At 40.8% G+C, this 22828-nt stretch overlaps 2 protein-coding genes across 2 annotated transcripts in view; one reads left to right on the top strand and one right to left on the bottom strand.

Annotated features, from left to right (window-relative positions):
• Nucleotides 1-14473, top strand: part of sema3c (sema domain, immunoglobulin domain (Ig), short basic domain, secreted, (semaphorin) 3C) — a 45141-nt gene extending 30668 nt beyond the window's left edge. Inside the window, exons 6-18 of the mRNA XM_080051267.1 lie at nucleotides 839-929; nucleotides 2120-2239; nucleotides 2375-2517; nucleotides 2602-2716; nucleotides 3275-3344; nucleotides 4997-5141; nucleotides 5789-6011; nucleotides 7617-7705; nucleotides 8603-8644; nucleotides 8894-9051; nucleotides 10024-10091; nucleotides 11112-11242; nucleotides 12535-14473. Of these exons, the coding sequence (XP_079907393.1) occupies nucleotides 839-929; nucleotides 2120-2239; nucleotides 2375-2517; nucleotides 2602-2716; nucleotides 3275-3344; nucleotides 4997-5141; nucleotides 5789-6011; nucleotides 7617-7705; nucleotides 8603-8644; nucleotides 8894-9051; nucleotides 10024-10091; nucleotides 11112-11242; nucleotides 12535-12987 (1848 nt within the window). The 3' untranslated portion in view covers nucleotides 12988-14473. The remainder of the gene's footprint in view (nucleotides 1-838; nucleotides 930-2119; nucleotides 2240-2374; nucleotides 2518-2601; nucleotides 2717-3274; nucleotides 3345-4996; nucleotides 5142-5788; nucleotides 6012-7616; nucleotides 7706-8602; nucleotides 8645-8893; nucleotides 9052-10023; nucleotides 10092-11111; nucleotides 11243-12534) is intronic.
• Nucleotides 14474-15822: 1349 nt separating this feature from the next.
• On the bottom strand, nucleotides 15823-20351 carry cd36 (CD36 molecule (CD36 blood group); the record flags this gene model as incomplete). The annotated part of the gene is made up of 12 exons (XM_080051498.1): nucleotides 15823-15993; nucleotides 16106-16160; nucleotides 16530-16603; nucleotides 16700-16814; nucleotides 16949-17140; nucleotides 17418-17487; nucleotides 17583-17632; nucleotides 17929-18020; nucleotides 18159-18314; nucleotides 19331-19475; nucleotides 19653-19813; nucleotides 20229-20351. The coding sequence occupies 12 exons, from the start codon at nucleotides 20349-20351 to the stop codon at nucleotides 15823-15825; spliced, it is 1404 nt and encodes a 467-aa protein (XP_079907624.1).
• Between the last annotated feature and the right edge of the window lie 2477 nt (nucleotides 20352-22828).

The following is a 22828-nucleotide window of genomic DNA, read 5'->3' as shown; positions in this document are numbered from 1 at the left end:
CTTTTCTCAGGCTAGGATGAACCGATTTTAATTTTTTTTGCACATTTATACTACATAGGATCTCAGAATTCAATACACCTTCATATTCAAACCGGTGAAGTAGGCCTTTAAAGACCACCGTAGCATCAGCAAAATCTCGGGAGGGGGAGATATGGAGCGTTGCAATCTAGATCTTTCATCACTAGATGACGCTATAATACACGTTATTACACACATTCTAATCTAAATTCTGACATCAAATTTAGATGTTAAAAATGAATACATCTTGCAGTGTAGCGGAGGTTAACATAAGAACCCTGCCAGATGGATTCTGTCCACCTCAATAAATTCTTGCGGGACGGACACATTTCCCTGGAAAAATACTCCTTGGCTCACGTCACTCTCTTCCTATTCAAGGAAGTTGCATCGCCAAATCTAAATAGGATGAAACAGGAGGCCCTATGATTTACCCAGGTTACTGTGAGAGGCGCTTGGACCATCAAGTCCGGCCACCACCTGGAGGGGGTTGTAACTTGGCAGCATTTCAAACTGAGATGCAGAGATGGTTATCCAACTTTTTTGCAGAGAAATTCTTCCCTTCTGCCCAAATGTAGTGTTCTTTTTAATGCCCCCACATGGTACAGTTAAGGTAGACCATGGCCAGGACTGTATCTATGCTATCCTTAAATACAAAAAGGGAGGGAAACGTGAGCATTATATTACAAAATAACATTATACGCTCATACTGTATAATATGCAGTTTTATTATGAAAAAGAACTAGACGGAATAACTTATTACATAAAACTGTCTCCAAAAGCACTGACGTCTTCTTCTCTTCTCTCTCTCTCTCTCTGACAGGAGCAAGTATTTCACATTGACTCGAGGAGTGAATCTGGAAAAGGGAGGTGCTCCTTCAACCCTCAAGTGAATACAGTCTCCGTCATGCTCAGTAGGTGCCTCCTACCTCCACCTTCATGAGTTATGCCTCTTCAAAACCCTGAAGAAAAGTTGTAAATACCAAATCGAAGAATTTTAAGTTTTATTATGTTTTCCACAGTTACAGAGCCCCCTTTTTTATAACTCAAAGTAAAAAAAAATAGTTCACCTAAACTTCAATGGACTCACAGACAGTTTACCAGAGTTTCGTCATCGTTAACCGTTCATTGCTGTGTTCACTTTAGCGCCACAAGGTGCAAGAGCTGCAAATGACTCGGCAGGTATTGCAAAAATTGCCAGCGAGATAGGCTAACTAGACTACACCTTCCAAGTAGAAGCTACTGTATGTAGCCAATACCTTGACACATTTTGAGTAAAACATATTTCATCAGACATCTCGTATTGCAGACTGAATGGTAAAGAACATCTCGAGTTTAATATACCTTTGATCTGCGATTGGTCGTGGGGTGTCAGGTTGCTGTTGACACGGTTACAGGCGACACATTGCACCCTCATCTCTGCTTTCTGACATCCGAGCACGGCCATGTCAGCAGCAGCTTTGCCAGCTTGTACGCGCCCTCGGAGTAAGGAGGGCGCCATAAGGGAGCGTGGAATAACTTGAAGGGGAGGTAGGAAGGAAGGGTGCCCTGCCAAATAGAGTAGAGGTCAAAGGCAAAGCAGTGATGCCGTTTCCCTGAAAATCCTGAGGACAATGAGAGGCTGTGTCCAGGGTCACTTATATGATCTGACCTTCATCATGTCCTCATCCTCATGTTTTGGACCCCTCTTGTGGCATGCTAAGTGCTGTCGACACTCGATCCTTAGCAAACCAGCTTGGACGCGGACCACCTATACCCCTATTCTTCCCATGACTTGCCCTTCACATCCTCCAAAACACATGGTCTGGAACCGATGGGTGATGAGGCGAAATTAAAGGAATGATAGAAAAGCATGAAACAGCTGCCAAGCCGCAGCAGGACACACACAGACCGTAACACCATCGTTAATTATGGGAAAATATGCATCTATTTCCTCCATAGAACATTATCTATCAGAAATATTGGTCTATTTTATCCATGTTATTAAAATAATTGTATTTTATTGGCCTCCAGAAACGCTATGGATTGTTGTCTATTTCTTATGCTCTAAAAGAAAATATTTGAGCATACTGTTAAATGTGTTGTGTTGTGTGTATTCCTATAGACCAGGAGCTGTTCTCAGGCATGTACATTGACTTCATGGGGACAGATGCTGCCATCTTCAGGAGCTTGACGAAGAGAAATGCAGTGCGGACCGACCAGCACAATTCTAAGTGGCTGAGTGGTGAGCACACATTCTCATGAGATTTTGATAGCACATATAGTGATACATTATTTACAGTTAAACCAGTGTTCTTGTTTTTTTCATTTATTGATGTCATTTGTGAAATTATCTACGTATTTCTTTTCTATCATTCAGAGCCAATCTTCATTGACGCCCACCTCATACCGGACGGAACGGACCCAAATGATGCCAAATTGTACTTTTTCTTCCGCGAGAGGCTAACAGACAACAGTGGGAATACTAAAAATATCCACACCATGGTGGCCAGAGTGTGTCCAGTAAGTGCATTTTCCTCTTCCTAAATAAATCAATAGTTTGTCTTGCGTGGTTTCGAGTTGCTATGTGGAGCTTTTTGTCGGCAGACTGACATCGGAGGACAGCGGAGCCTGGTGAACAAATGGACCACCTTCCTCAAGGCCAGAATGGTGTGTTCAGTTCTGGAGGAAGATGGCACCGAAACGCATTTTGATGAACTTGGTAATGAAAACGAAGGAATGAGATTGCTATTGCTGTGTTATATATGTCCTTTATTTGATGAGTGACTTCCCAGTTCCGATTTATTTTCCTGGCCGATGAAACCAGGTTAAAGCAAACTATGCATTTTGGAAAATATATGACCAGAGACCATCCTAATTCCCCGAAAAGCTTTCCATTTTTGTTCCAAGGTTCCAGCGATTGCTTTCTCCGTAAACATCCTTTGTTTGGCCTGGGATTAGGGCTGTAGCCAATCAATCTTCATAACAATTGTTCTGTTGTTTTTGGTTACCTTGTATTATTATGAGTATATTATTACAGTCCTTTCTGAGCCTTAAGCTTTAAAAACTGCAAAACACCACCTCACAGCATTCTACACATGCTTTTCCATTTAGTTCATCAGACCGGTCCGTCTGTCAGCATGTGAAGTTATTTTTAATTCACGCATTTATCACTTTTTTGGCAATCTCACCTGCAGGATGAGGTGATATATTATATTGGATATAGGGAGTTTGTTGAAGGTATCACCCATGTGCATCACATATGTGCTTTCCCTTACAGAAAGTATGTTTTTGCTGGAAACCGATCAGCCCAAGGGTCTTTTGGTGTTTGGAGTCTTCACATCCACAAGGTAAGGCCTACATCAAGGAGGCCAACTGCAACATTCCTGCAGACCTCGATGGTTACGTTCACCACGGACTGGATATCAGTGGAGAGGGGATGTGCATGTCAAAGGGGCCTGTTAAATAGAGTTGTCGTGTGTCATGTAGCGGAACAGCCTCTTCCGATGATGAGCTATCAATTACAACGTCCTGGTGGCTTCACCATATGGCTTTGGTTTTGATGTTCTTTCCTTATGATGGCAAGCAGCAGTGCAATATTTACAGCAGGCACTGAAACAGAATAGCATGTGTTCCCCATGCACAGAGTATTTAATTGCTAACTTCAGATATGAATTCACTCTCAATACTCTCAGATATGGTCACCTAGTAATCTAGTGTATTTTGAATCCAAACGTTCAATGAACAGATAAGCAGAAAGATAAACATTACAACTGACTTATGATTGTGTATCATTTCCTTACATTTATTATTTCATGGACAATGTATAAAAAAAAGATCAAAAAGATCTGTACTACCAAAGTCGCTCATTTTGATGAAATTTCCCTTAACTTAAAAGATTAAGAAAAAAGGCAGCAGAAAGTTTAGGAGGAAGTCCCAAGACAGCAGGTAGCTTTGTTAGGAGCATTTCTCTATGGATTGAAGTCCTTGTCCATGATAACTCTTACAATAGTATTTGATATGATCCATTGTGTTATCAAATGGTTTATTTAGCATTCGCTCCAGATGGAGGATAATTTTCGAAACCCATAAAGACACCCTTAATCCCTCAGTTGTTCTTTTGGGAATACATGTTTTTCTTTGCATAGAGAGGATATGAGATAATATGATAAAGGAGGAATACAATGAATCGTATAATAAAAAGTAAATAGACTCTAATGCTCGTACTTTAGTGAATTCCAGAACAACCACATTTCAACACATCTCAGAATTTATACTTCTATTGAAATTATGTCGAACATCATTCAAACATCATGATCTTGGACATAATAAATGGACAAAACAAAAGTGTAGCACATACTGTTTAGATCTCTGTGGTAATTGAAGAAAGCCACACTGAATACAATTATTTTAGACTATATTCATTTAGCTGAAATTCACAGTCAGCAGCGTGGCGAGGCAAATTTGGAAGTTTTAAGGAATGGTCACTTGATCCATCTGTTCTGATCTGTATTTGAGTTTGTCTGGTTAACCCAAGGTGAAACTGCCACAGGCTCTCGACCCACATATTACCCCAGGATCATAGAAAGGCTACAGTAGTGTATCCTGGCTCAAAGAACACAGCCAAACCAAACAGTGAGGTCCGTCAGGTCTATAAGCTCCATGTTTTTCCAATGTCCATAGTGTGTTCCTTCCTCCTTCTCCACTTTGCAACAATATATGCTTCTGTTCCCTTTTTCAACAAAGCCCCTTTTATGTGTAAAGCCTTGTGGTTTTAAATGACTGAGCCAAACCACAACAGATCAATGAGAGGGGAAGAAGGTAAGCTGTCCCCTCTGGAGAATGGCAGTGGTTCCACCCAGACTGCATGACATCCTTAGAAACAGAGATCTTAATAAACAACTGCAGAATATTTGAACTGGGGCGGTCCTCGGGGTTGTGTGAGTGTAGTAGGTTACCCGTTGTTGTGTTTTATTGAAAAACATGCATTTCATTTCCTCAGCTCCGTGTTTAAAGGCTCTGCAGTATGTGTGTACAACATGGCCGACATCCTCACCGTCTTCAACGGGCCATTCGCTCATAGAGAGGGGCCCAATTTCCAGTGGGTTGCCTTCCAGGGACGCATCCCTTATCCCAGGCCCGGAACTGTGAGTTCATTTCCAGGCCATTCATTCATGCATTTCAGTACATGATTCTAAAACAACATTTTCACATGAAATATTCATATTAACCTTACCTCCTTACACATTCAAACCAGTAAATAAGTAGGCAGAAGGGACATCCTACATCCTCCTTAAAAAATTAATAAGTGACATAAATCAACCTTTTTAACAAACTTTTAAAGTTAACGGCTGCAGATACGTATTCATGCACAATCAATTGCTGAATATTATTGTTTCAGTTCATATTGTCCAATAAATCTTCCTAAAATTCTTGAAAAAAAGGTTTGTATTACTTCTTGTCTGTAACAGTTACTGTGTTAAGCAGCAAAAATAATCATAGGACATTTTAAAGAGCCTTGTAATCTAATGTGTATTGAAATTTGCTTAAAACTGCAATGCACTTGTTTTAAAGAAACAAAGGCCCCAGTATGGACCCTTGTGGGACTCCACATTCAATGTAACCCTCATTAATTTAGAACAATTGTCAGCAACATGCACATATTTTAGTACTCATCTTCTCATCTTAATGTTATATACTGTACATTTCATAGTATTAGGAAATGTCAACATGGCAACAGTCTGCTGAAGGTTATTTTCTATTACAGTACACTCACTCACTTGTTTTTATCCAGTGTCCCGGTGGAGCCTTCACACCTGACATCCAGACAACAAAGGAGTTCCCAGACGATGTGGTGACCTTCGTACGGAACCATCCGGTCATGTTCAACGCCATCTACCCCGTGGGGAGGAGGCCTCTGGTGGTACGGACCAACGCTGATTACAAATACACGTCGGTGGCAGTGGACCAGGTCATAGCTGCCGACGGCAACTACCAGGTGCTTTTCCTGGGCACAGGTATGTTGATTCGAGCAAAGTACAGTTAACTTTTAGTTTTTTTTAAGCCTTTCAGCTTTCTAAAGATATTTTTATTTTGATAGTTTTTTACGGCCACAATGCCAGTTATATTACATTTTTGATTGTATGTTAAGGTTGTCTTAAAATGACAGGACAATTTGTTGACTTTAATTTACATGGTTTAGTTACTAACCCTAATTTAACCCTTTTATTGAAGGAATTTAGACCTCACAATTAATAATAATAATAAAAGTGATTATTTGAAAAATGGCATTTGATTTGTATGCAGTATTACAAGATTTTTCAAAGAATAAGTAGCTTAAATTTAGATCACTTCTTTGGCACTGAAACTATTACATATTTTCACCACCCAAATTACTAAGCAGGACATTTTCAAGGTGAAAAAGTAATCGTTTCAAACATGTTTTTACAATGCAATTCCTTCAGGTCACTTATAAGCAATTACAACATTACGGAAAATAGTAACAACACAATCCCTCTCTCGTATGAGATATTGCGTGTTTCAAGTTAATGATTGTTGAGTGGAGTCCTTCTGCCAAAGTCTCTATCAGATAAACAGATAAGAGAGCGAGTGAAAGGCTGGGGGTGTGGTAACAAATTTGAAAACACAGGCGAGACCGCATGACACGGCAGGCAACATAAATGATGTTGCAAAAAGGTTATAGACAGGGTGACTTGACAAGATCCTTTGAGTTCAATTTGAGGACTTTGACCTGTTACGTTTCAGTTGAGGTTGAGATCCTATCCTGTCTCCTTCCTTTTTGTTTTTAATCAAATGTCAATCTTGATGTTGTCAAAACTACTTGAAACACAGTGGAAGTCACACCTGACTGGTAGAAGGACTGATTCTGAGATAAAATGTTGCTCTAGGGAGCGCTACAAGAGCATATATCTATCTCATTCCCTCTGTCTGTTGTTTCTCAATTACAACATGCTGGTTAAACAGAATAATAAGTGTGTGCGCGTACATAATGAGGCGTGCATTCATTGTCCACACATATGCACACGTTTGCACTCTGGGACTCTCTCTCTCTCTCTCTCACACACACAGCTGCTGGTGTTTATCAGGCAGCAGCCTTCTCCACTCTCTATGTTTTCCCTTACACTGGATTCTTGAAGAATAGCCAGCGCCGTCTAACCATATCTGAGCTGCCCCAAAAAATGCTGCTTTGTCTGAAGGATGAGCGGGGGGACGCCTCTTATCAGGCATTTTCAGGAGCTCTTACTGTAACTCCTTCTCCCCTGCTCAGCTCTGCTCTGACTCCCAGGACGTTAGCGGCCTTATTATTGATGATGGTGGTGGTGTTGTATTTTGCCCTTTCCGTGGCCCTTGTCCCTTCACTGTGCCTCTATTCCCCACTCCTGCCACGGTTGATTTTCCCTCTGAAAACTGGCCATGGCTATCACGCCTAATTCAAAAGCAAACATTGGGCAAAGAATAACAAGACTTGGGAGTTTATTTCTTTCCACAAGGAGCAAAGTATTTTAGTTTCACTGACAGCACATGCATAAGGGCATTACTTTGTTTCAAGTGTGTGTGTGTGTTTATAACCCCATGACATGTCTGCTCTCTTCTACCCACAGACAAAGGTACAGTACAGAAGGTAATTGTGCTGCCGAGCAACCATTCCCTGCATGAAGATCTGATCCTGGAGGAGCTGGAAGTGTTTAAGGTCAGTCGGCTTTTTTTTCTCTTCTCTCTTTCATTCCCTTTTGTTGGCAGCACAAAGGCCAGGGGCAGACAGACAAAAGAAAGGGTGGCATTCAGGAGATAGGTGATCTGTAGTGTAGTGTAGTGCAGAGTGATGGGAAACATGCACACGTCCTGCAAGGGTCTGGTTGTTGCCCCGATTGAACCTTTCGCACATGCTTTTTTTTTTTTTTTTTTTTTTTTTATCTGAGCTCTGAGCCCGCTAAAAGTGTGAACAGCCTGTGATCAAACGTCGAGGCCAGGCCATGGCCTCTTTGATCTTCCACTCAAACTGGACTGAAGCAGCCCTTCAATCCCAGGAGATTTATTCTTTAGTCTACAGATAGACAATATATATGTACATCTTTAAGGAACGTTAAAGACATCTGGCGAGAAGCTGAACCTCTGTGGTTATATTCTCTGCTCAATTTTTTTTTATCATAGAAAAAGTCTGACAAGCTGTTTTTAAAGTTTTTTGAAGGAACTTTTTTAGGTAATGCGCTTATTTACTCTCTTGCCGAGTTAGAAAGAGATCATGTCATGCAGCAAGGAAATTATGAGATTATACACTTGGATTTTTGGCAACAACAAAAAACAATAAATAGTCTTGGAGCATAGACTGTATATAATAGAGGTTTGGAGGTGCTTTTGGGTGGATTGTGGCACCTTAGAGCCAGATGACCTTCGGCGTGTTTCCGACCTTCTTTTTCCGAAGCTAACCTATTTACTGTACAGACATAAAGAGTCATAGATACAAATGTACCCAAATGTTTCTAATTTAACTAACTATTTTAATACAATTTTCTTTATGTTGTTAGCAATAACCGTGAACAATCTCTCAAAGCTCTGAACTTAGCCCTTGTTTGTGCTATTTTTTCAGAATCAAGCTCCTGTTACAAACTTGAGAATATCTCCAAAAAAAGTAAGTTCAACTTGGCTTTCCTCTCATATGAAGTTCAGTTTTATTGTTTTAATATGTTATTAATATAGTCTGTGGTTACTGTGTAATGCACAGAGAAAGAAAAAGAAATCTCCCTTAGAGAATAAGCCTCCCAAAGGGAACGAAAATAATAAGGCATAATTGTTTCGGTGCTCTGCCTCATTTTGCTGTCAGCCGGGCCATTTATTAAGACAAACAGGGCGGCTGACATTTGAACTGTTTACTTTGCAGCAACAGCTGTATGTCAGCTCGGAGTTCGGGGTCTCGCAGGTCTCCCTGCACCGGTGTCATGCTTATGGGGCGGCCTGCGCTGACTGCTGCCTCGCCAGAGACCCCTACTGCGCCTGGGACGGCCTCAGCTGCTCCCGCTTCTATCCCAGCGGCAAAAGGTACTAATACATTTAACAATTTGAGGGTTCATAAGTGCAGTTATTGTACCAGTATTCAGTTTCTTTAAATGTCATGCATATAAGTATTTAAGTGTACCCCAAGGATTGTTACCCCTGCCGAGGCAGTGACGAAGTAACTATGAATGACCATTAAGGTCCCAAAACAAATTTGTAGTTAAGAACTGCTCACAAGTGTTGATAACAGAGCCCATTCATGGGGGCAGCTATTCAAAACTTTCAAGTGTTGAATAAACATATGTGTAGTGCGGTACTCGGAATGGTATACACAGTATTGCTCAATATGCATTGAGAATCTAGTGAGGTTTTGGGCTAACAATAAACAATCAAAGTAGTATCAGCTATAAAACAAATATAAAATTAATGAAGAAAGTTATTTTGAATGGAAGGCAACAGATAAAGTACAATTATTAACACTATGTTAAACCTGGATTAAGAAGAGGGCTGTTTACAACTTGTGAGGGCTGACTTAGCACACAACTGGAATCCTTCAGCGCGCACTTCAACTTAATCCATGTCTCAGATTCAGCTTTCTGTTGTTTCCCTCCTTCCTCCTCCTCCATCCGTCTAGACATAACACAGACGCGGAGGTATATGAGCGACACCTTGCCTTTAAACCGACACTTCTGTGGTCTGTATAAGGACCGGCTGGCCACTTCTTGACATTCCAGTCAGACGCAGGTCACGTTTAGTTTGGTCACAGAACAAAAGCACCCGAGCCCCACGCTTTTTCCTGTGGAAATCGCTGTGAAATGTGTCAGCTGTTTACATGCTCTTTCCTTTCAAGCTGTTATATGAGGTCGCGCCACTGAGAGGAATAACAGTCAGATTTTCCGCATATTGTTTTGGCACTGACTGCTCCTTCCACAGCCTTAATATGAGACTGTATTTCTGTATTTTTGTATTCTGTAGTATATTTATACTTATTGCTATTTCTTTCTTCCTTCTTTTTAGGAGAAGCAGAAGGCAGGACATTATGCATGGAAATCCACTCACTCAATGCAGAGGGTTCAATCTCAAAGGTAATTAAAACTGCAATAGTCAATATTTTGAAAATATCTTAGGATCAAAGGGTTATGTGTTATGTGAAAGGCTCGTGTGGACCAACCCACAGAAGATTTTCAACTAACTTGGCTCCATAGAGCTTACCTTCTTTAAGCCAATTGATTGGATTGTAAGGCCATTATCAGCCAGTGTTAACAATTTGTAATGTGATTATATGTACATTTTGTGTTTCGGTGCCCCCAAGTGTCCAAAAAGAAATTAAAAAATACAGGTTTGAATGTATATTGAAAATTGTCATGTTAGACATACTCCCACAACGAAATCATTCAAAACATTTACACAGACGTTGATGAATTTGCTGTTCTCCTCAAAATAAGTCCACGTTTTGATGGCAAAACTGTCACTGACACAAAATTATCGTAGTTGTTTGGACATAAACTGTAGTTGCAACTGTGGCCATTTTAGATGTGTTTGGGGGCATTTGTGGTTGTTTGTAAGTCCAGGTATACTGCACGACATCCTTCACTAAAAAATTCACATGTGCAACTGTCATGTTGCAGTTTTAATGAGAGGAGAAGATTTGCTCCACAGAGGGGTTCCATTTCAACAAACAGTTTACGTCTCTTATCTAAATTAACACGAGCTCGGGGGAACCGGCCATATGGCCATTAAAACTAATTAGTCACCACCCTGTCTGACATCCAGCTGTGTGATGAGCCATTTAGCCTCAAGGAAACGCGACATGACAAACGACACGAAAATGTGAGTTGGTTCCGTTGCGTTGAAGGTTGTTTTCGTTGGTCTGTAGGAATGGAAGAAGTCGGGGTGGAGTTTGTTATGAGCTGCTGGTGTCTGACTCATCTTTGTGTCGACATTTCCAATCCCGCTGTTGGGACTTGAGACAGATTTGAGTCCATCTGTGGGGTTCATGTCTGTCAGCGAGTGACGTCTGATGGGACCGTGTGTGTGTGTGTGTGTGTGTGTGTGTGTGTGTGTGTGTGTGTGTGTGTGTGTGTGTGTGTGTGTGTGTGTGATAGCCTACAGAAATGCAGTGGAGATGACGCAGTACGGCGTGAAAAACAACACCACCTTCCTGGAGTGTCTTCCCAAGTCTCCTCAGGCATCCATTCGCTGGCTCATTCAGAGGGACAACGACAGGAGGAAAGAGGTCAGTTTTGACATTGACAGAGGTCAAAGGTCAATATTGCTCAAGCTGCAGTTGAAGCCAAGGCCACGATTAAAGGAATCCCTTGGAGCTATAACGGATTGATCAATTTTTTCATGATTGTACATGATGTTGCTCTGATGTTTCGGTCATGCTGTTAAATATTTAATCAAACATTTAACATGTCAAGGCTATCAAATGAGCTCAAGTGCTTGATAAGGACTCGTATGGTCCGAGGAATGACGCAGTGCACACGTACTGGCAGCGGGGAATTATAATGAGCGCTGATACAGATCAAATATGAAATGGACCTTGACTAATGACTGGATCCTCAACGGGGAAACACTTTGCAAATTTGGACAGCCCTATTACACCTTGAAAGGCTTATCAAGATTACTTAAGGCTGAGCGAGAGAGCGCCCGCTTGATAAAGACACATCTTTTATGGATTTAACTTTTCACCTCGCTGCAGTAGACTCAGAGTAATGGCCGTTTTATTGCTGTCTCCCCATAGAGGATAGATGTTGGCCTTAAAATAAATCACTTAAGTTATATGGTGTGTAATCATATGGATGCTTTCCAAGTTAAGGCCTGGATGGATGTAAAAGTAGTCAGTGATTATCTGCTTACCAAATACTATTGTGTTTAAAGTGTCAGAATTGATTTTAATTTTTTATTATTTTCAATTTAAAATTGATGATCCGTTAATTTATTTATATAAATATGTCCAGTGTACATTTTTTGTATTATTTCAGTATTTTCTTGTTCCATTTCATGAAAGATTTACTATCTTGAGTCATTGTATCATCATACAACACAGAAGACTGTATACCAGATCTTAATCGTGATCACTTTTTCGATAATGTGTAATAAAACATTTGATTCTCATGTGCCAAATCTAATGTAACAACACCGAAGGAATAATAATATCACCTCACACTCTGTCCACCTTGCTTCAAAATCGCTTTCGACTACTTGTGACTCCAGCATCTACTCTCATTTTCCCTTTGATTTATCCTCTTGTCTGTACTGTATTTACTGTTTATCAGTGCATATATGAGTTTTGATATTTTCTGGTTCTTGACAAACCATCTTGATGGGTTTATAACACAGCCTTATTTAGAAGCAAGGTCGAATCTTGATGTATTTTCTTTGTTTTTACTATTTCTTAAATGCTAATATCGAATGTCTTAATCTTGTATTTTTAGCCCCTGTAAAGCACTTTGAAATGGCCTTGTTTCTAAATTGTGCTTGATAAATAAACTTGCTTTGCCTTGCCTTGCCCACCTACCGCAGGTGAAGCTGAGCGAGCGTGTGGTCTCCACAGAGCCGGGCCTCCTCATCCGCTCTGTCCAGCTGTCAGACCAGGGCCTTTACTACTGCCTGACCACCGAGAACGGCTTCAAACGCACCGTGGCCAAGATCCGCCTGCGTGTGCTCAGCGAGGCCATGGTGAGCGTGCTGACGGACAAGCAGCAGTCTCCCTGGGCCTGGGCCAGCACGCTGCACCCTAAGACCCTGCTGTCTGCCTTCAGTCCAGCAGAGAGCCTGGCCGTACAGCAATACTGCAAAGAGAGGAAGGAGCTCCAGAACCTCCAGCAGAAGCAGCAACTGCAGCAACTGTCTCAGCCTCAACCGCCCGGCCCTCTCAGGGGGGACCTGGCCAAACTCAAGCCCCTGTTGGACCGCCGGAAGAGCCGCAACCGGCGAAATCACATCCCGGAAGTCCTGACACAAGGGACTGTGTAAAAAAATTAAAAAAGACTAGAATCCAGATCCTAATTTTTACCAACTCCCAATCTCAAACAGCAATTTTTCGAGCTGCACTGTGGACGGTATAAACCAAGAGTGTATGTGTGGGGAGTTTGTTATCCGGGCAATATTTCATTTTGTTTTGCATGAGGTACTGCGACCAGACGGCTGTGACATACACTACTAAACACACACACGCACAGGCACGCACAAGCTGTACATTTGCTGTCGCAGTCACAAACGCAAACTGAAGTAAGTGGCCCCATGTGTATGAGTGCCCCTAATAAACTGTGGTCTAAACTGACTGTCGCCTATACGAAATAATCCACATTGAGACGCAGCGAATGGTCAATGATCTTATCTTTGTTCAAATATTTGAGCGGAAAATTGAACATGCGACGGATATTATCTCACAATGGATATGTTTCTTCACAAAAAGCAGGATCATTTGAAATCATGATCGTAAATAGAGGGACAAAAGAAGGGAGACATGCATGTTTGACAGTGAACGCCCCCCCGGAAGTATTATACTAGTCTTTTATTAGATCCTACTCACATTTCTGTATTTACTTAAAACTAACAAAACTTGCCTGTTCGGTGAAATGACATGTAGGGTAATAAAAAGTCAATTTATGTTGGGGGAAAAACTATCAAACACAGTTCATACAAAGCACAGGTGGCAAGTGGTCTCAATAAAAAAAGTGATATATGACAATTTCGTAAAGTTAGGAATGTATTAGCTCAAAAGCAGAACACAATATCCAGTTGTCCAACTGATGTTGCCCAAACAGAAATAGTTTGGGCAACATCAGAGTGGTGAGAAGACTATAAAACTCTTGTGAGAGCTGGACATCTTACATGGTCCCTCCTGTATTTATTATTGTAAGAGAATATGCCTCACTGCATATTGTACTATACTTCTCTTGTTTCTAGCACAGAAGCATGTTCATAGAAATTCTTCAGCAATGCAAAGGTCAGCAAAACAAGCAGATACGCACATTTTAGTTTAGTGTGAAAACTGGAAATACTGAGACAGTATCCTTCTTTGGATCCACATTCATAACCTTATCTACAGCAAAGTGGGTACACTTTCAATCCAAAAATGGTCATTATCAGTGAGCTAGTCTGGTACATAGACCATTGGACATATGTGAATAGTTTTTTTTTGGGAAGCATAGTTGTTGTAGATAGATATTATTTGTCTCCTGTGTACAGAGTATTTTTGTTGTTGTTGTTGTTCGTTTCATCCTTTTAATTTAACGTCTTGCCAAGTATTGTGAAAATGTGTTTCCACTGTGTATATAATTTCGACATATTTCCCCGACTATGACTGTATCTGCAGATTGCAGAGACATACACAGCATTGTTTTCATTTTTTGAGAAAATACTTTGTAGTTGTACCTTCCCTCGTAGCCTACAGATCTCTGCTCCACGTTTACAGTAATAAAACTGGCTTCAACTCCGTGTAATTTCCCTGTTTTGAGATATACAGTATGTATTTCTATTTATTAATGTCTTGGTATAGCCTCAATAAATCTGTTTGGAGGAATCTCATTTTAATGGAAAAGGTCAGGCATTTTATTTGCCCGATATTTTTATTGCCATCATATCTCAAAATGTGAACTTTCTCTCCCTGTCACTGGTCAATACATCATCCATCTGTGAACTTAATAGATTCCATGGTGGGGCATATCACGCTACCATATGATGACAGTCTTATTATATTGCTTTAAAGGGAAAGGTCAAACTTGTCAATATGTGTATAAATCAATACCTTTAAAAACAAGGATTTGATCTATATTACCTTTAGACAAAACCAGGTTGGCTGTTTTCCCATTCAAACTCTATTTTTTCTGAAATCAGCTAATAAACTGCTGTGATTAGCTTCACTGTTACCGTAAAAGGCAGAGGGACAAAACTCCCCATATTATTTTTTTAATGAAACACTTGCATGTATGTGTCACATCTTCGATTCAGACTAAGATGCAGAGGGTCATTTAAAACCCATTAAAAACAAAGAGGGGCTTCTCGCTGGGCAGTAGAAAAAAACTGCTTTCTTACCAAATGAACCCAATACCACTCATAACCACAGTATAATCATCCCCCTGGACCATTGCATTACTCTTTTGTATTTATGGGTCACTCAAAGGTAAAGAGGAAATCATTTTTGCTTTGGCGTGCACAATGCACAAAAAAGGGTTTGTTACTGCATTCCAATACCCATACTTCCATCCATACTATTAAGTATGTCAGAAAAAGATTTAGGATGTCCCACTAAATGCATGTCAAATGCAGTATGCTCAAAATACCCAGATGCCCTTAGACATCCAATTGCATTTTGCAGTATGCAAACCAGCATATAGTGTGTCATTTAGTAAAAAGAAATGTGATTTGGAACGGAGTGAAAGAAAAATTCAATACGAGGAACAAGTAATTCAATGAAAAAAAAACTCCTTTTCAGCTTTTATTTATTTTGAAGACACTAGTTCAGCAAATGATATGAACATTTGCCTTAGATTAGATTCATTTCTTGTCAAACAAACAGCTTTCTCCTCAGTCCGTATGTATAACCTGACAGGTAAGAGGATTCTCTCCATCAAGAAATCCCTGATTGAGCAAATGTTACAGTGTTTGGCAATTCAAATACTACTTGGCAAAAGGAATTGAGCTCTTAAGCTTTACAAAATCACAGTATTCCTCCCGTTGATATCAAAGGAAGGGTGACATAATAAACACTGAAATTTCAAAAAAGTGCTATATCAAAAGGTGTAATGTCCAATAGCAGCATATATGCACTGTGCCCGGCAACTCGAACAACAACAGACTCTTCATTCACACAGTTGTCTTCTCTCTGCGCCGCACCACACAGTAGGAGATGAGACATGTAACGAAGAGGGCCACTCCTATGCCCATAAACGAATTCTGTATTATCTCCAACATCTTAATACGGGAGAAGAGCTCCCTCTTAAACATGTCTGCCGTTTCCTGATCCAGCGATGCCGTCTGGTTACGTAAATGGAGAGAGAGAGGGGAAAGAGAGAGCGAATGATTGTCATGCACCTTTAGATAACAGACTTAATGCTTCACGACTGCAACGCTCCATTTTATATCTTACCTCATTCATCCAAACAAGAGGGAATATGGTATACTCCTTGACATTCTTTAGCACCCTGCAGGGAAAAAGTTAATTACTTGGCATTCGGTGCATGATTTGGTTATTTGCTTCCTCGCCAAGAGATAGATGAGAAGATACCCTTCTTAGCAGTCCATATAAAGCCAAGAAAATGATTTGGTGCATAGCATCCCCCACCCAAAAAAAAACGATTTTTTAAACTTTAACAACTTTTGTACAAACTAAATAACATAAGGACGAGTTCATAAGTGAGCTGCTCCCTGTCTTTATGCTAAGCTCAGCTCAGCTCAACATTTACATTTACCATACATACATGACATTTGTCTCAATCTTCTCATCTAACTTTTCTTTAAAAAAAAAATCTAAATACCCAAAATGCTTTTTAAAAAGGCAAATTGCAACTTACTTGATGGCCTTTGATGGCCCATACATCATATTCACTTGAATTCTCTTGGCAACCCTCAAGGTGAACCCCGTTATCTGGTGGAAAAACACAGATGCAAAATGCAAAAAAAAATTGTCATTTAAGTCAAAAGTAACAATGGTAAAATTTAAAAAGAAAATGTAACATCTTACAGGCTCCACATCCATGAAGGTGAAATGGTGCTCCTCGCTGGGACTGAGGCCGTGAACGTTCTCTTGCAGATCCTGGCTGCCATAAAGGAAGTGAGGCAGAGAGATGTAGATAGGTCTGCCTGTTTTGGATGGCAAGAAAACAACGACATTTTGAGAAAGGCTAAACATGCTTTGCTTTTTACCAATCCATTCTAATCAATGTTATACCAAATTGATTGGTATGTTGTCCTCAACAATTCAAATGCCAACTGACCGGCTTGACAGGAGCTGATGTCCAGCACTCCAGCCATGGTGCAGTTCTTGGTGACTATTGGGTTTCTACAGAAACATTGGTTGTTTGGATTGACCGTGGGGGATGCCATGGTGTCTGGCTGCAGCGTGTAGCGGTTCACTTCAATCCCTTTCAGATCCATGGTCCTTTCAAAGCTAGCTGACACAGACCTGAAGGCAAAACAACACAGATGACCTAAATGAATACGTACTACCCACAATGCTAGGCTCTACTGTCCCTCTTGATTCAGACTGACACAAGTACATGACTGCGGTTTTGGTATTAGAAAGCTCTGACCTCTGGTGGTTACTAAGAGGAAAAGTGGTTGCACAAATAAAGATCTTAAATCTCTTATCAATGGCACTTCACTTGCCCACTCAATGTTAGCACAGCACAGTGAAACTAGATAGGATGTAACTGCTGGCTCAATATGAAACCCTCCATCACCTGCAGATGTCTGATGCGAAGAAATAGAGGGGCTTCTTCTTGTCCACAAAGGGAGGGAACGAAGAAGCATCTAAACAAAGAGAGGTGGGGAAAAATCGGGTTAAGAAAATGTGAGTTGTCTGCATTTTAGAGCTGGAGATATTGGCATTGCTGCACGGGCCACACCTGTCCCGTTGATCATGTCACAGTATGTGTCGTTCCAGAAGCTCAAGCTCCTGTTGGACAGAATTTAATTCCTTAGACAAACTTGCACAATTCGATTTAAAGGCGCAGTCAGCGATTCTGGATAATGCTTGTTGTCAAAATCCATTTTTGTCAAAATCCGTTAATATCTCATCACAATCCACTATGTACTGTGTGTGCACGCTAAAAGAAACAATCTAATGTCGATACACAGCATAGGCTCTCTAAACGGCTACCTTTGTTGTTTACATACCAGTTTACAGAGCCTAGGTTACCTGAGTAACAGATACAGACTCAGTATCTCCACTTTATTGACAATGGAACTCACCGCTCTCCACGCCACCTGTCAATTATTCCCACTTTAGAGATGTCATCCTTTCCATTGTAGACAGTGTAGAAGCCGTCATAGGTACCATTGTACTAGGGGAAAATAGATGGATTATAAATTCAATATTATTAAAACTTGAGATTGAATAAATAATGTGTGTTGCTGGGAAGATCTTGTTGCTTCTGTATTTAGTATGGGTACATTTAATCCGACCATATCTGGTTACTCACAGGTGAGAAAAAGCCCAAAGTTGTTTTCAACATTGGGTCTTTGTAACCCCACAGCAATTCTTTGATTGGACGGGTCTGGAACAGAGACGACTTGCTCGCCCATATCGCCAAATTCAGCATTCCATGTGCATCTTCTGGAACCAGTGAATAAGCGCCCTGAAAGAAAGAAAAATCCAAAGCATTGATCTTTATGGATGGAAAATTATCAGCAAATTATCATTTTGTTATCAGTGATAGTGTCAATATAAAAAGGCATTAGGCAACAGTGCAGTTCTATTACAATACACATTCAGAATATGCAGAACTGCTGTGCACACAAGGGCTGTTGTTGCCTTAGGAGATAAGACAGAAAGTAACCTTTTTTTATGACTGTTACACCACATAATGAATTACTTACACACACGTTCATTGGAATTGCTTTCACTCAACATTGGATTTGTGCCTTATCAAAGTTGAAAGAGAAGGTATATATATGTATATATACACTACTCTTTGTACTTTACTCTTTGTGCTCAGACAGTTTTCGATTGAAACCATCATATTACTATTTTATTTGGGAAAATAATTGCATGTGATAAAGGAAACATTTGGTGTCCTTCTTGTAGCTGTGGTGGCCATTGTGACTGTGGATAAAGCTAAATTTGCAGCTGCATTTTGTTTTGCTGTAAGTCGCCCGCTAACCAAGCTAACTGCCTGTTCATGAAAAACATGCTAAGTTGTTAATGTAAAAAAACAAAAAGTATGCTGTGTTTGCAATTGTAATAAGCTTCATACTAGTTCAGAGGCTAACCAAGCCAGTGGTGGCAGGAGTTGTGCTGTTGGTCTCTATCAATCAAATAAATCTGAGAGGTCAGAAGATAACCAATGAGGATACCAGAAATGACTTACTGCATTTATGCAATACTAAGTGTGTCTATTGTACAAATATTTCTCTAATCTTTCCTTTTCTTTAAAAATTCTAGATAGTTTTCAGCCTTAATATTTTTTTTTTTTTCAAATCAGTTTCACACGCCAAACATTTTTGGGAACCACCACTAAAACGAGTGTTCGCCAACCAAAGCAACGCGCCACAGGGTAGACCAGCTTGATTCTGCACAGCTTGTCTTGGCCTTAGAACAGAGGTACGGTAAAGGTCTACGGTCGAGCTGAGTCGAGTCAGTCGCATCACTTACAGCCACAGCCAGGTTGAGGGTGGTGATATTGTCTTCCTCGGGTCCCACTGACAAGGATGGTTCAAAGATGGCCCCCAAAGGGAGCATAAAGGACACTGTTTGATTGTCGTTGAAAGTGATGTTTTCTTTGGGAAGATATCTTGTCCTGAAGTTGGGAAAGGATCTCACTTAGACACTCCATCTCATCAGCAGAGAGATAAGCCATTGGATACATTGATTGAAGGCATATTGAGGAAGTGAAAAACACTATATTCGATATTGCATTAGTTTATTAATTTAGAGGTTTTAAAATGATATAAAAAGGCAAAGAAATCCACCTTACCAATATGTGTACGGTCCTTTTTCCTTTACCAGTGGAATTGCGCCTTTCTCCACAACATCCACAGGGTTTTGCAGGTCAAAAAACCAGAACTGCCTGTACACTTTTCCCCCAGTAGCAACCCAATTCTCGTAAGCTGTGGTTCCAGGCTCAATGACGGATTCCTAAACCCAGGCAGACACACAGACATTCTATTTTTAACATGCCTCAAGAAGACTGCCAGCAGGCCAGATGCCCCACTGATACAGGGCGGATGCTCTGATGTATGTATATATATATATATTTATATACAAAAAAAAACAGGTCCACAGCGTTCATTTTTTCCATAGTGTCGAAGAAATTTGCAAACCAGGGCACATTTGCACAGCCTTTTTGAAGCAGCTTTCCAAAAAAAACGCACACCTCTCTTCCCTTCTCGTTTCTCCTGATTCACCTTGATCTCAGCGTACACACACACACACACACACACACACACACACCACACACAGTCAAACACACACCACACACTCAGAGTCACACATTCACACACTCCGTCACTCCCATATTCTCCAAGTCAGGGGTTGAAACCAAGCACCGTACCTTCTTCACGGTCCCCTGAATGACGCTGTCCCCCAGTGGGATGAGGACACCTCCCAGGATGGCTACCAACGCCCCAAACACAGCTCCGGCTATCAGCCCGCACCTCACATTGCAGCAGTCCATGGTGGTGTTGCGTTTCCCACTCCGAATAAGACAGGAACGTCTGACTATCTGTCTGACAGCCTGTGCTCCTTCTGTCTCTCTATTACTGGTGTGTGTGTGCGTGTGTGTGTCTGTGTGTGTGTGTGTGTGTGTGTGTGGGTGTGTGTGCGTGTGTGTGTGTGCTACGGCATGCAGCCTTTCTGTGTTTGTGTCCTGGGTGTAGGCTGTACCATCAGAGGAGCTGACGGAGCAGCTTAGGGCCAGGTAAAGGTACAGACACCTCTGGCCAGTAGCCCAGGTGTGCCCTGATAAATGGGAGTTGTATAATGTCAAGGAAGGTTTAAGGTTCAGCTGAGAGACGGCCCCCTTACCAGATATCATTAAAGCACTATCTGAACCAGGAGATAACAGCTGTAAGACATGCTGAGGTGGAAAGGGTTGAAGGAGGAATTGGCATCCGATGGAGTAGAGCAGTTGATGTTTCTGATTGCAGAGCCACGCCATTGTTGTTGTTTTCTTGCATTTTTTTTACTCATTTTTGTTGCATTCTCACCAAACAGTCTGGAAATGGAAGTCTTGACTTTGAGGCAGAAGCTCTAAAATATCCAATGGCCTTGATGATGAACCTTCATAAACGTTTACAGTATATTCGCGATACATTTTCTTCCCTGCCCTGCATTTTATCGTATGCTTTCTCTATCTTATCATCTCTTATTTTTTCTCCAATGCAATGCTCATCCATCCGCCTTTATTGTTGTTGTTGGCACTGCACACATGCATTACCATAAACTGAAAAAAACTGAGGAACTCGTACATTATTCAGTATATTGACAGTGTGCATAGACAGTAACAAACCTTATCTGTCTTTGAGGTTGTTTAGTTTTGATGGGGGTGTTAAAATGAATTGCTCTCAATCTCTCTTAAAGATACAGTATGTTGTCGTGCTTATCTTGATTCATTATAAATTATTTTACTTCCACGTGGGGTTTTGGAACCTATTCAGCAACCATAAAAGACACACATCGAGATTGACGGATGCCCCATGATATTTCTTTGTGCTCTTTGCCAAGATTGAACTAAACAGTATGTGCTGTCTATCTCCACCAGCATCCAAAACATTGCAAACCATAGTATTTCACACAACAATCACTTAAATGTGCTTTACATAATTAGACCGCACTGATAGGTAATAACCGTTTAAAAGAAAGTACTACACCACTTCCACAACGGTGTGGGACAAGTTCTTACTTGGGTTCGTGTTCCAAAACAATAGATCCTACACTTCCCATAATGCAACAGAATAGTACCTCTCTATTTAAAAATCGGTGAGCGCTCCTTTAAAAAAGGCAACATTTCAAAAGCCTCACTGTCCTGTGTGGGTCTGTGCTATGGGTCAAGAGTAAAGTATTCTCAACCAATACACAGTATGACGCTCTAGTCTCACTGTGAAGTGACAGTTTATCAACACTGGAGGGCAGCACCACCATTGCCTCAGTACGCGCTGCTCCCTCTGTAGAGGTGGCCTGTTTAGAGTCATGTGGATTGTGTCTCTGCAAAATACCTAGCTCCATTTAAAAAAACATTCTTGGTGTCAACAGTTGGAATCTCACCTGACCGAATTTATTGTTGATCTTGCAAGTACATTTGCATTAGATTTCAGTTGGAGCAGGCATACACTTGGCCCATACACTTCCTGCTTCTCTGCCAGCTGCTGTGTTAATATATGTACTCCTTCATTGTAACTTAATTGACCCTTATTTTTAATTTTTTTTCAATTTTCAGTTTACTTCTGTTTTTGACATCTATCTGAAACTAACCTAGACAAATGTCGTGAACAGGCTCTTAGCATGAGGTCCACTTACTTGGCCTGCATTTCCTGACAAGTTACACCTCGGTGTGGGCCTTGTTGGCACATCAGGCCATGGTTTTGCCATTTTGGGGACAATGCACTTCTTGGAAAAGGTGCAACAAAGTTCCCGTATCCCTGCTCCCACAGGTTAGATGTGTGTTTAAGGTTTAACCAAACCAGTTTTTTTTATTATTCACCTGGAATCATTTCCTTGTACACAAAGGTCTTGTGTGCCATCCTTTTACATGGTTCTATTTATTCATACAATTGAATAAATAAATGTAACCCATCCGTAACTGCAGAGCACATAATCATCTAGAAGTGGAAGTTCCCTCTTGCGTACTGTGTATACACTTGCAGACATCAAGCCTCACAAAATGTACCTAGTGTGTACGAAGACTGTCCTCTTCAGAGAACATGAATGTACACCGTGTCTGTGGTATTTTCTATGGTGGAAAAATTGCCCTTGTTGTTTTGCCTATAAGGAATACACCCTCTGGCTTTTGTTATCTCAGAACTAGAGAGGGCCTTTATGAAAAACAAGGTAAAACCTCCAGCCTGCATGGACTCAGAATGGAAAAGGTCAACGCCACACATTTGCATGTACTCATAAAACGGCACATTTGAAATGTAAATGCATGAAACAGCA

This window comes from Ammodytes marinus (assembly GCF_949987685.1).
Source record: "Ammodytes marinus genome assembly, chromosome: 22".
Taxonomy (NCBI): Eukaryota; Metazoa; Chordata; class Actinopteri; order Uranoscopiformes; family Ammodytidae; genus Ammodytes; species Ammodytes marinus.
This window is presented reverse-complemented; position numbering and strand designations above follow the sequence as displayed.